Below are 13,745 nucleotides of genomic sequence, written 5' to 3'. Positions count from 1 at the left end.
TATTATTCTCATAAGTTCCAATGGAAGTAGCTCTACCGGACTGAGTGAGAAAAGTTCAATTGGAACTCATGGAAATTATATTTTCACTTTGCCGGTCACGTTCACTGGTAATGATACTGGTACGAGCAAATCCAGCTGAAGAATGAAGATCTAACAGGTTGTCACTGACTCGCTACGTAAGTCGGTCAACCCACACTACACACATGCTTTTGTTTACCAACAAGAGGAATTATTTATCTTACCTTGTACGGTTTTAATCCATTAATGCACAACACTAGAGATTAAAAGAGCCGCGGAGTTTCACAATTAAAAACAACAAACGAAATTGAGCACTGAAATTGAGCACTTTAGCAACCTAACCACACAAATTCACAACCGACTAGCGCTGCGAAGTTGAACGCAGAACGCTGAACTGAAAAATGCAGACTGAAGAAAGAACAGAACTTGAAGCAAAGGTTTCTCCATTCCACGTGTCACGTGTCAGGTGACTGTCCTTTCGCCGGGTAAATTTTTGAGCACTGAACGCCATCTAGCGGCATCATGTTGCATCTATCCAGCGGCAGGAGTCACAACTATCTCAAGCGGCGCCAAATTTTAAAATGATGTGACAAGTTCGGTACCCACTGCGTGTGGGGACGCGACAGTCGAGGACTGATTTTCATTTTTGCTTTTGCTTTAATTTGCTTTTAATTTTATTGACCGAGCGAAGTGAGGTCTAAGATTCAAGTCGACGGTTTGGCATTTCTCTTAATGTTTAAATGTTTATATGTTGCGCATTTACGGCGAAACGCGGTAATAGATTTTCATGAAATTTGACAGGTATGTTGGTTCCTTTTTTAATTGTGTGTCAGCGTATTTACAAAATTTTTGGAAATTTTGCATTTCAAGGATAATATAAAAGGAAAAAAGAGCCTCCTTCATACGTCAATATTAGAGTAAAAATCAGACTATAGAATTATTCATCATAAATCAGCTGACAAGCAGTGATTACACAGATGTGTGGAAAAACCAGTCTATGGGTACGTCCACAATGCACGCTGGTTAAGCAGGTAGTCAGATTCAGATTTTCGGCGCCGAATATCTGACTCTGGTGTATCTGACTTGGAGGTGTCCAAAGTGCAAGCAGGTTGGCAGGTTGGCAAACGTCACCTGCCCGTTTGTGATCAGTGTATCATGGATCTTACAAGAGAAGAGACAGCAGCTTTACTGCTGCTTACTGACAATGTGGTGACGAAGTTAAGACCTCTGAGAAGTGAAGTGCATCCTATTAATAAGTTAAGATCTACTTACGGGGAATACTCACATCTTTTTCCGCAGCTTCTGGCCGATGAGAACAGATTTTTCGAATATTTCAGGATGAGCCCGAACACATTTTATTTTATTCTGTCGAAAATCGAACACAAGCTTACCAAAAACTGGGCGAATTACCACAAAACCCCTATTCTTCCAGAGGAGAGACTGCATATCACGTTGAGGTATGCAATGAAACAAATTTTTCTCAGTTACATTATTTATTATTTTGTAATAAGAAATTAGAAAAAAACATTATTTTAATTGCATTACTTTTAAAATCAGACTGAACATTTTAAATTGTTAAATAATCTAATAATAGAAAAATACACAGAACTTGCTTAATGTGTTAGTTGAATTGCTCATAATTAGGATTATATAGGTTTGATGACTCTGTGAATTTCGTGCCTCCTGAGAACTACCCTTGATTCTGCGGAAATGTTCCTTGGGGGGATGTCATCATTGATAGTTGGTAGTTGTTGTTGACAGATGGCGGCCTGCTGTCATAACAAGAGCTCGCTGTAGATGGCCTGCTGCTTGTATACTGGGCGACTGGGGTAGATTGGTGTGAGTGTTCACCAAAAGCAAACTCATCTACAATTTGCTGAATCCGGCTCCGAAATCTAAGCTTTTTTTCTGGGGCAATTTTTGAAATGAACGGCAACAGACTTTTAAAAAACATCAAATCATCATTTTCAGGTTCCTTCTGAAGAGCATTTTGTATTGTAGCTATCTTCTGTTGCTCCAGCTGCAATATCTTTTCGTTGTACTGTAAATTGCCCATCACTTGCTTCCTTTTTTTTGGCAGACTTGAAAGTTCCTTTGGCTCGTTTGAAACAGCAGAATGGACGTCCCCCAAGTCACCAGTAAGCGGTTCTTCCCCAGCTAGAGAACTTCAGTTCCGGCTGTGTCTTCAGTTTCCTGATGATCAAGGACAATGTTTTCCTCATTTTGTTGATAATTTTCTTCTTCGTTGACGGAAGGTACTTTTTTTAAGTTGCTTGAAGATGCTCTAGGTCTAACTACATCTTTCAAAAAAACCATAGCTTTGAAGTAAGGCCATTTAGGTTCACTTTTATTTTCGGCTGTGTCCCCCGATCTTGCCGGCTTTATTTTGCTGCACTCTACGCTAAATTGATCCCGCAGGTACTTCCACTTCTTCCGAAGCACAGGTTCTGAAACCAATTACAGTTTGTTATATTGATATAAGGAATTTGTTTCAGGTTTTTGTCAACGGGTATGTCATTTCGAGGATTGGCATTCTCTTTTAGAATGGGAAAATCTACAGTTGCTAATATTGTTAAGGAGACAGTTACGGCAATATGGGATGAATTGCAACCACTTTATATGCCTACACCATCAGAAGAAGATTTTAGTAAAATAGCTAATGATTTTGCTGAAATATGGAACTTCCCACACGTGATTGGTTGTCTAGATGGCAAACATATCAGAATAAAGTGTCCAGATAATTCGGCTGCAATGTTCTTTAATTATAGAAAGTTTTTTCTATTGTTCTGCAAGGTTTAGTGGATGCATCCTACAAATTTAAGGAGCTTCTCTTTGTCTCAGAAACAGAGTAACGGCCAGCAACAGTCACAGTTATAACATAGTTATTCAAAAGTATTCTTCGAGTATCTATTGTGAGGTCCACGTTATAATGATAGTGTACGATTTGCAATGGTGTTGCTATCCTTGTCTTGTTCAACAAATGTGAAAGAGTTAGGGGTTAGTTTTTATTTAGGTTATATTTAATAATGTTTTATTAGGATAGGTTAGGTTTTTGCTTTAAAATTGCAATATGCTAGAAGGGGCTAGGGTCTAGGTGGAGTTATGTTTTTTGATGTTTCAAAGGTAAAAGGATAGGTTAGGGGGTTAGGATTTTGCTTTGAACCACATGTTTGTGAACATGTTCATGAAATGAACCGCATGTTTGTGAACATGCTCATGAAATGAACCACATGTTTTTGAACATGTTCATGAAATGAACCACATGTTTGTGAACATGTTCATGAAATGAACCACATGTTTATGTTTTGTTCTAAAGATGACAAATAAATCTGAAGTATTAAATATGAAAGGGTTAGAGGTTAGGTTTTATTTAGGTTATATTTAATAATGTGTTATTAGGATAGGTTAGGTTTTTGCTTTGAAATTGCAATATGCTAGAAGATGTTTCAAATGTGAATGGATAGGTTAGGGGGTTAGGATTTTGCTTTGAAATCTAAATTATTAAATGTGAAGGGGTTAGGGGTTAGTGGTTAGGGTTTTTTTTGGATTATTTTTAATAATGTTCCATAAGGTTAGGTTAGGTTTTCGCTTTTAAATTGCAATATGCTAGAAAGGGCTAGGGTCCAGGTAGAATAATGCTTTTTGATATTTCAAAGGTGGAAAGATAGGTTAGGATTTTGCTTTGAAATTGCAATATGCTGGAAGGGATTGGAGGTTTTTAAAATAGTTATGTTTATTGATGTTCTAAATGTAATAGGGGAGGTTGAGGGTTCGGTTTTTGTTTTGAAATGACAATATGCTGACTTAGTTATAGTGTTTTTTAACAACAGTTAAAAATAACAACTGTTATATTTTATTAATTATATTTTTCAAAAGTATTCTTTCTTTTATCAAATAAAATGATAATATATTGATTATTATATTGAATTTAATGATAAATCATCATTGGATAATAATATCTTCATCAAATAGAATGACGATTGGCTCCAGTTACAGTGCTCGGTAACCATCATCACAAAGAACGTTACATTCAAAGATCTGACTGAATGGAACGGGAAAAATCCGTTGCTAACGCATGCGCGATACGGTGCTGTCTGAGACAGAGAGTGGTTTGTCAAATTTATAACTGTTGACGTTGGAGGTTATGGAAAGCAAAGTGATGGTGGAACTTTTCTTGCATCTCACTTGCACAAATTCATTGAATCTGAAGATATAACATTTCCAGAACCTAAAATGGTGCCTAATACAAATGTCCAAGCTCCTTTTGTGATGTTGGCTGATGAAGCATACCCGCTGCTGCCTCATTTAATGACACCTTACAAGAGAAAGAACTCGGACCCAACGAAAAGGAATTACAATAAGAGACATTCAAGAGCTAGAAAACAGTTGAGTGTGCGTTCGGAATCCTGTATGCAAAATGGAGAATACTTTCAAAAGTACTAGATACGGATGTCGAGTTGACAGAAATGATGATTAAATGTGTATGCGTTATTCACAACACAATAATAGATCGAGAAGGCTTTCAAAGACATATGACAGAGGTTGAGGTCCTAGGGGAATCATTGGTGTGTCAAAGGGAAGGCAGGCAATTGGACAACGCAAAGGAAATCAGAAACACGTTTGCAAAATTTATTGAAAAATATCCGCTTATCTACAAACACAATTAAAAGTGTAAGGGTTTTGTGTCAATGTAACTGCCTTTTTTAGCAAAACTTTAATCAATCAATAATGTTCACATTCAATCGATCAATGTTAAAAGTGTATTAACTACTGACATAAAATGTATATATTAAAATTTCAATTGCAACTGATTGTTTTTATGATATGAATTATCCTTGTAAAGACGTATTTTGTTAGAAACTGATTTACAATTATTTGACATTAAACTTTAAAAGGGAAACATTGCCTTATTTGTTATGCTTATTAAAAAAGAATTTACCTCTTTTTTGTGATTTTTTATTATTGTTTACATAATTTTAGGACATTTTACTCTTGATATTTTTCCCCTAAAACTGCTCATTTAAAACAAACGAGGTGCTGAATTTTCGGAATTTCCAGTGTTACCAATCAATAGCCTCTAAAGGTGTGGTTAGGAGAAAAAGTCTTAAATTAAGTGAACAATTCAAAAACATCATGAAGGAAGGGCATTTACCTTAGTAACAAAATTTTAATAAGCAGTAATAAGGTGAAGTTCCTTATTTAAAATTTGCTGTAAAATCATTTGTTACTAAGATCATAATCGTGGCCGACTTAAAAAGAAACACCCTGTATTCTTGGGAATACAGCTGAAAAAGTATTGAGTTTTGTATACTGTGTTTGTATAATTTCAATACTATCATAGCCCATTTTCGTAGAAACAATTTTGTTATCTACCGGTCTTGTTTGGGTTAATAAGGTTAGCTTTTAAAGTGTTGTGGCCAGTTAAGAAAAAATATATAAAGTGATGCAGTGAAAAAATAAATGGCGGCCATTTAAAAACTTTGAATTAAAATAAATCGAAATAGGTATAACTTAATATTTTTAAATATCTATCACATCTACTTACCATCAATCTTCATTTGTGAGGCGATTTTCCTCCAACAAGCATCAACTATGTTCCTATTAGAATGTTCTTTCATTCGTTCATCCCAAATCGGTGGATTTAACTGCACTAATGAAATTAGTTCTTCTATATCCATCACTAACAACTTATAACTTACAACTTATAACAACACGAACGGTCCGACTCGCAGGTTATCTGAAACCAGAATGAAAAATTCATTCCGGTAAAAATCTAGTTATTTAATGATAATTATTTTGGTGCTGTCTGAGACATTCTGAAGACTTTGCAGATTCGGTTATTGACGTCGACGAACCTGAGTTCAAATACCGAACGGCCGAAATGTACAGTCTGGTATAAAAGTAGGATGTGTCCTCAACTGTCGCAGGCGACATTCGAGGACTCTTTATCATATCTTCCCCGCAACCCCCTCGCCAAACATCCCTACCCTACAACTACAGCTGCAGACAAAACACGTGACAAAGTTATTAAATTTTGTTGATAACAAAACTAGCAGCCAAAGCCACTGTTTTTCAACTGTAAACGGTTAAGTACTTAGTTCGTAGGTAGTAATTTTAGACGCTTAGACTTGTAAGTTATTGTTCTTTGTACCTATATTTCTGTATTTTGCCAAAATTCATCTGAAGATTATAAGTTAATTTGCTCTGAAAACTGGATTTCTCATTCATAGGCAATAGATCCATTCACAATTTATCAAGAATCTATTTCATTGGAGCCGACAACTATCCTTAGGTTGATAGGTGTTAAATGCTATTCCAACCATTTAAGGAAAAATTGGTAGCACGGCAAATGTTACCCCTGTGGTGGGACCGAATTACAAAATAAATATGTCCCAAATGGTACACCATGAAATCCCTGGTTATAAAAAATTATCGGTAGGATAGATATCTTGATAGGTTATGAATGGTTTGTTGCTGAGTGGGAAGTCGGTTCAAGAGAGATCAAGTTTTAATGAATCAGTGCATATTACAAAATGGCAAACATTAAAAATGATATAAATCTTATAGAGTTCTTAACACAAAAGTTTGATAGACAAGATGCTAGATTTGATGAGCAAAATGCTAAGTTTAATGCTAGATTTGATGAGCAAGATGCTAGATTTGATGAGTTAAATGCTAAATTTGATAAGCAAAATGCTAAGTTAGACCAAATGTTTAAAAATCAAAATGCTAGGTTTGATGATATGAAGCAAGAATGTACTAGCATTAGACTAGAGCAGGTTAGTATAAACCTTCTATTGAAAGATGCACATGAAAAATTGAGCGATAATCATGAAGATGAAAACAAATTGAAGCATGATAATAGTAGTGTTAAGTTACAAGATCAACTCATTCAAGTTTCTGAAAATGTAGGCCTAGTTACTGTTGTTGGAAAAGTCAACCATAGTGAGACAGTAGAATTGAGTAAAGAAGTAGGTAGGGAGTTGTCTTCACTGAAAGTCAACTATCATGAAAGTAATATGCTACATTGAAGGTTAGGAAAACTATGAACAAAGTGAATGATTACATGAGACAGGTTTCTGTAGAGGTTAGGAAAAATGTAAACAAAATGAATGTTGCTTTGAGTCAAGTTGATGAGTTCAACTTTCAACTGAGAATTGAAAAGGTGTATGCAATGCATTCTCAAGTGAACATGACTAACTTTTGTAGGCAAAACGGCTTTGTTGAAACAAATGAACCCATGAATAAAATCATGCTCTTGAAGAAAACAAAACGCAAAGTCTCCATTGATGTGTTAGTATTCAAAGGTTGTTTCAAGTTGCTTACTTACAAGATGATAACTGTGAATCACATGATGGAAGGGTATTCCCCAACACACAATGATTAGGAATCCTGTGTTATGCCAGGATTCAGAATAGCATAATCGCTACACAGTGTATGGTAAGAGTCCATAATTGTGTCTTTTTTCTTTCCTGTAGCCTATTTTCTTGGCCCTTAATCTTTTCAATTTTCGATTCTTTCCTGTCTTTGTGTAATATTCAGTAAATTTCTTCTATGAAGCATATCTTAACCAATCTTGTCCATAGTCATTTAAATTTGTATTTTTCTGAAATAATATTAGAAGTTAAAATAGTAGCTTATTTTCCTAATCTTTAAATTGTTGATAAAACTTAACTTTTCCAAAATCTATCCATTGTAGTGTAAAGAATTATGTGCTTGTGATATATTTTTCATCATGTATCACTTATTTGAAATGTGTGTTGTTTTAGGGAATTTATTTACCCAGTTTTCTTTTTCTCTTGTTTGTATTTTTTAGGGAACTATTTACCCATTATTCATCTTGATCATCTTTGTATTATAATCTTGAAATGTTTGTACTTATTATACAGTCTTTAAATTTTAAATATTTTAAAAAAATAAATGGTTCAATTTAAAACGTTTTGTTATATTATTAATTGAAATAAGTTTTTTGTGATTGATATCTTTTTCAAAATTTTTAAATTTGTTTGTTCTATAAATTTTGATATGATTGATTATCGTTTGAAATGGATGCTGGAGTGAATGTAGAATTTTTAGTGGGATTTGTTGATTAGAATTTTGCTGGTATGTGATTGTTTTTTGAGATGGAAACCCATTATTGCCTAAAGAAGGAATAACAGAGGTTATGACTTAGAGAGGCAGTAATGAGATAATATTTTTGTGTTGATTACTTATGTTAATTGCCATAGATGCAAAATGATGATTAATTATGAATATTGTTTGCCTTTGAAGCAAAATATTATTGATGTTTTGAATGGTTTCTTGTTTAATGATTGATAGTAAAGTTTTGTCTTGAAATGTTGTTTGTGTTTAGAACATTGAAAAGTCGAAATAAACTATAGTATCCAACAAACGATGATTAACAATATTAAATAATTTGCTTTTTATACAATTTTTGAACAAAATTAAAACTAAATAATTTTGAAACCCTGAATGATAAATCATAAATGTGAAATGAACTTGCTATAAATGAAATGTTATACTAAATGATAATGAAATGCAGATATATTATGAAATGATTGTGAATAGAAGACCAATTGTCTGAAATTATTGAAATATGTATTGAAATTGAATTTTGTTGTGATGATCTGATGTTTTTTACAATTTTGATAATGATACAGGGTGTTATGAAATTCTATTTCTATTTTGAAGAATGGATTAAAATTTTGATATTTGAACAGTGAATAGATGAAAATGAATTTTTTTTAAATTTATCATTGATATGTCCATATTTCACAATTTATGTATTGCTGACTGTATAATAAGATGTTAACAAATTTCAATTTCATAAATATTTAAAAATAATTTTCATGTGTATTAGATTGTATTGATAGCCTAATCAAGTTTTTCTTCTTAGTTTATAAGCATTTTAAGATAACAGGTACAGCACAGACATTAACATTGAAATAGTTATCATGTGAATCTCGAAATCAGCAACAAGTGAACGCCATGAAGAGTGTTAAGAACATTTGGGTGATTTTCGAACTAGTGTGACATAACTACGCCAATATCTACGCCAAAATCTACGCTGCGGCCTACACTAATAACTACGCCAATATCAACACCAATAACTACGCCTAAATCTTACGCTGCGGCCTACACCAATAGCTACGCCAATGCCTGCGCCAATGCTGATGCAACACCAAAATCAACGCCGATGCCTGTGCTGATGTCAATGCCTGCGCCAATGCCAATGCTAATGCCTGCGCCAATGCCAATGCCTGCGCCAATGCCAATATCAACGCCGATGCCAAAGCCGACACCAAAGCATACGCCAATAGCAATGCCAATGCTTATTGCTGACTCTGTATCTCAAACTTCAACACTACTGCATTACCTGGAGGTAATTGCCATCCATGTTCACATTCACAACTTTGAATTCAGAAGAACAGTCACAGTATCATGAAAGAATTGATTCAAAAAATCCTCTCCTAAATTATTCCTGTATGCAGAACTCTAAACCTTGAAAGCTGAAAATATCAAAAAACCAAACCTTACCTAAATTAATCCTCACCTAAATTAATCCTGTATGCAGCGTCTATCTCTTTTCCAAAAAACGAATTACATTGTCATTTCAAGCCTGAAATGTACATTGTATAATTACAAATATGATACAAAATTTATGTGACTCTGTATTGAATTTGGAATGCAGCCGTCTACTACAAACATGAAGCAATGCTAACTGAGATGTCACCTGTATCGAGTTTGGAATGCAGCCGTCTACTACAAACATGAAGCAATGCTAACTGAGATGTCACCTGTATTGAGTTTGGTATGCAGCCGTCTACTACAAGCATGAGGCAATGCTAACTGAGATGTCACCTGTATCGAGTTTGATATGCATCAGTCGACTACAAGTATCAGCCCAACACTACGTGCATCCAGATCAGCCCAACACTTAACGTCATCACATTGGAGTCACACTTAACTGAAAATCATACTGAGTGCCTTAACGGACTGTTTTCCAAAATGTGCATCAATAAAATCAACCGCGTCAATAGTGAAAGAAATGAACATTTTTTGATTTATTGAAATTTTATGTGAAAATTAAATGTAACAATTCATCAATTCATTTAAAAAAAAAAAAAATAATAATAATAATTTTTTTTATTCAACATACTAAAAATTTTTTTATGCAATAAAAATTAAATTTTTCTATCTATTAAATTTATGTGCAATTTCAAAAAACTATTCTTTACATATTAACTTCTGTTGAGATATTTTTCTTTAAATTATAAAGCTAAATCAAAAGTAATATTGATATTCTATATTTTGAGATATTGTTTGGAAACATATAACAAACGCTATTGATGAATTTTATAATAATTTCAATATTTTGGATGACATGTAATGTTTTTCTAGAAAAAATTGTTACTGTTCTCGAATTTAAATTTCAACAATTTTCATTAGGGTCAATGTAAATTTTTCTTTAAATTTTCAAACAGTAAAATTTTTTTATGTCAAGAGGGGGGTATTTGTAATATTACATTTTTCTCACATTTGAATCGAATCTTCAATTCGAGATCTATGGAACTTTATAGTAAATGTCAGAGTCATCAATAGACGGACAAACTTTTTGACGGAGAATTTATTATCGTAAATGTTTGTTGCATTGTTCCATGGTGTCACCGAGGCAGGGTTAACAAATTACTAGATAAATAGTTTATTTAAATAGAATATATATAAATTTAAAATAACAGTTTCAAAATAAAGTTTTATTGAGAACAAATATAAAATGTGAATTCTAAACTTGTAAGTTATATTTTTTTGGTGACGTGTCTGTAGCATGGACAATGAATTTTTGAGGTCTCTCTGTTCTGACTTGTAGCTTTTCCTGTTCTTTCTTCTTCTGAAAACATGGCTGGCTGTTGTGTGTGTAATTTTGTGCTCTGAATTATTGTCTGTTTAAGTGAATTTATTAATGTTTTAAATTGAGTTTTAAACAGTTTATAGTGTTCTATTTTGTGGATAATTTGTTTTTTCTGTATCCAGCCAATAGCCACTGTTTTTCAACTGTAAACTGGTTAAGTACTTAGTTCGTAGGTGCACGGTATATAGACGTGCTTGTTAGTAACAAGGAATTTTCTGTTAGAAACATGAGTTATTAACTTTTGTCAAGAGAAATTTTTGACGATTCAGTCAAGTTAATAACTTTTTGTTAATAACTCGTGTTATTAAACTCCGGTGTAAACGCAGCTCTAGCATCATTTTTCTGGATGATAATGTTCATATTCACTTATTTATTCTCTTTGCATATCAGTAAAATTATGAAAGCTTATCAAATATAAGTTGCAAACACTTTTTCGATACGTCTTTTCACTTTCTATTAATTTAGTAATTTTATTACTTTATATTAATTTGAGCCCAGAAAAATATCTCAGGAACTCAATCATATTTGCGTTTTTTTACAATAATTTCTGGGATATTCCATGAAATGTACTGAATTGTGCACATTACTGTATTCTTGAAATATATAATAATCATTGAAGACAGATGAACTTGGGACCAATTGCATTGAACTCAAAATTCAACTTTACATGAGATTTCACCTTTTTGGAACATATTTTGCTCCACAAGAATATTATTTAGCCAATGCTCGTTGAAAATTATATTAAATTCTGGGAAATTCCATGAGAAATACTGAATTGTGTACATTTTTTACATGAAAACAGCAGTCATATGAACATTTTATTATTGCTAAAAAGGCTGTCAGAATCTCACCAGGTCTCAGAATTCTTATGTACACTTGAAACTTTGTCGAACTCTCTTTAAAAATTAAAAGTATTGACTGAGATTATATTTTTATATCTACAATGTGACTTAGCTTAAAAATTTACATAACTTTAAGACAAGATGCAAAATTTATTAATATGATACAATAGGCTATATGAATATCACATTGATATAACCATAGAGTAAATATACTGTTTGGTACTTGTATAAGTTATCTCTGTCGAACTGTCTTTAAAAATTAAAAATATTGACTGAATTATATTTTTATATCTACAATGTGACTTAGCTTAAAAAATTTACATAACTTCAAGACAAGATGCAAAATTTATTATTATGATACAATATATGAATATCACATTGATATAACCATAGAGTAAATTCACTTGAATCTCTGTCGATGTCTCTTTAAAAATTAAAAGTATTGACTGAGATTATATTTTTATATCTACAATGTGACTCTGAAAAATTTACAAAATTTCAAGACAAGATGCAAAATTGTATAGGTTATCTCTGATATAACTTACCATATCCAGGCCCGTAGAGAGGGTACGGCAGGTAAGGCTGGATCCGGGGGGCCCGGCCTCCCAATAAAAAAAAATTGGGGGTGATGGTAAAATAATAAAAGATGGGGGCGCGGCCAGGTGTCAATAAAAAAATATTACCCCTAGATAATTTGAAATCAGAACTTTTGGATGATGAAAGGAGTAGGCCTAACAACGAAGGTAATATCGTTTCTTTTGACATACATTCACAACACACTTGAGTATCATCTGCAGCTAAAACCTGTATCTCTTTAAACTCCAAATCCATCGCAATCTATTGGTTTTGATATAGGGAAACTTCAATCGCTAAACCTTTCATTTGAAACTGTTAGAGAAGTGGTGACTAAAGGCCCTATACCTCACCCACAGTCATTTCCATGTGATATGCAAGGCAATTACTTTCATCGATCCATTCTTACAAGCATCTTACAAAATGGTGAGTGTAGGTATACCAAGAGATTGACTAGTTTGGAGGTACAAGAAAAATAAGTTATTTTGTTTCCCATGTCGAATTTTTAGCAAACAACCTATATCCGCAAGATCTTCATTAGCTTCTAAAGGGGTTTCTGGGAGTAATTCTGTTTGGAGAAGACTGTATGATAAAGTAGATGTTGTAGGTAATCCTAGAAATGGAAGCTTTCTAGGTATTTTAGAGCTGATCAGTCATTATGACCCTTTAGTGCATGATCACTTAGATAAAGTAAAGGAATCTCAATTGGATAAAATTGGTTACATGCACATTATCTTTCTGCTGAAATCCAAAATGAATTTATTCAGGCCTTTGCTAAACTTGTTATACTTGAATATACAGGCTATCCTGTAGCAAGTACTGCCAGGCTATCCTGTATAACAAGTTCAGCCTTTCAGTTCAAGTCTTTTCCAAACAGAATTACTTCCAGAAACCCCTTCAGAAGATCTTGCGGTTATATAGGTTGTTTGCTAAAAGTTCGACATGAGAAATACTGAATTGTGTACATTTTTTACATGAAAACAGCAGTCATATGAACATTTTATTATTGCTAAAAAGGCTGTCAGAATCTCACCAGGTCTCAGAATTCTTATGTACACTTGAAACTCTGTCGAACTCTCTTTAAAAATTAAAAGTATTGACTGAGATTATATTTTTATATCTACAATGTGACTCTTAGGTTAAAAAATTTACATAACTTTAAGACAAGATGCAAAATTTATTAATATGATACAATAGGCTATATGAATATCACATTGATATAACCATAGAGTAAATATACTGTTTGGTACTTGTATAAGTTATCTCTGTCGAACTGTCTTTAAAAATTAAAAATATTGACTGAATTATATTTTTATATCTACAATGTGACTTAGCTTAAAAAATTTACATAACTTCAAGACAAGATGCAAAATTTATTATTATGATACAATATATGAATATCA

At 33.0% G+C, this 13,745-nt stretch overlaps 2 protein-coding genes across 2 annotated transcripts in view; one reads left to right on the top strand and one right to left on the bottom strand.

Annotated features, from left to right (window-relative positions):
- LOC111063155 (calpain-C) overlaps positions 1–471 on the bottom strand; it is a 126,126-nt gene extending 125,655 nt beyond the window's left edge. Inside the window, exon 1 of the mRNA XM_039429387.1 lies at positions 243–471. The gene's annotated coding sequence lies outside the window, so the exon portion shown is untranslated. The remainder of the gene's footprint in view (positions 1–242) is intronic.
- Positions 472–1,024: 553 nt separating this feature from the next.
- On the top strand, positions 1,025–2,852 carry LOC120351245. The gene is made up of 2 exons (XM_039427723.1): positions 1,025–1,475; positions 2,514–2,852. The coding sequence occupies exons 1-2, from the start codon at positions 1,174–1,176 to the stop codon at positions 2,815–2,817; spliced, it is 606 nt and encodes a 201-aa protein (XP_039283657.1). The 5' UTR covers positions 1,025–1,173; the 3' UTR covers positions 2,818–2,852.
- Positions 2,853–13,745: the final 10,893 nt, after the last annotated feature.

This window comes from Nilaparvata lugens, chromosome 5 (genome assembly GCF_014356525.2).
Source record: "Nilaparvata lugens isolate BPH chromosome 5, ASM1435652v1, whole genome shotgun sequence".
Taxonomy (NCBI): domain Eukaryota; kingdom Metazoa; phylum Arthropoda; class Insecta; order Hemiptera; family Delphacidae; genus Nilaparvata; species Nilaparvata lugens.
The sequence above is the reverse complement of the archived record's forward strand: the minus strand, read 5'-3'. Positions and strand labels throughout refer to the sequence as shown.

Coding starts and splice junctions, on each gene's coding strand:
- LOC120351245 (XM_039427723.1), top strand. CDS start 1,174: ATGGATCTTACAAGAGAAGAGACAGCAGCTTTACTGCTGCTTACTGAC. Junction 1,476..2,513: donor AGACTGCATATCACGTTGAG/GTATGCAATGAA, acceptor AATTTGTTTCAG/GTTTTTGTCAACGGGTATGT.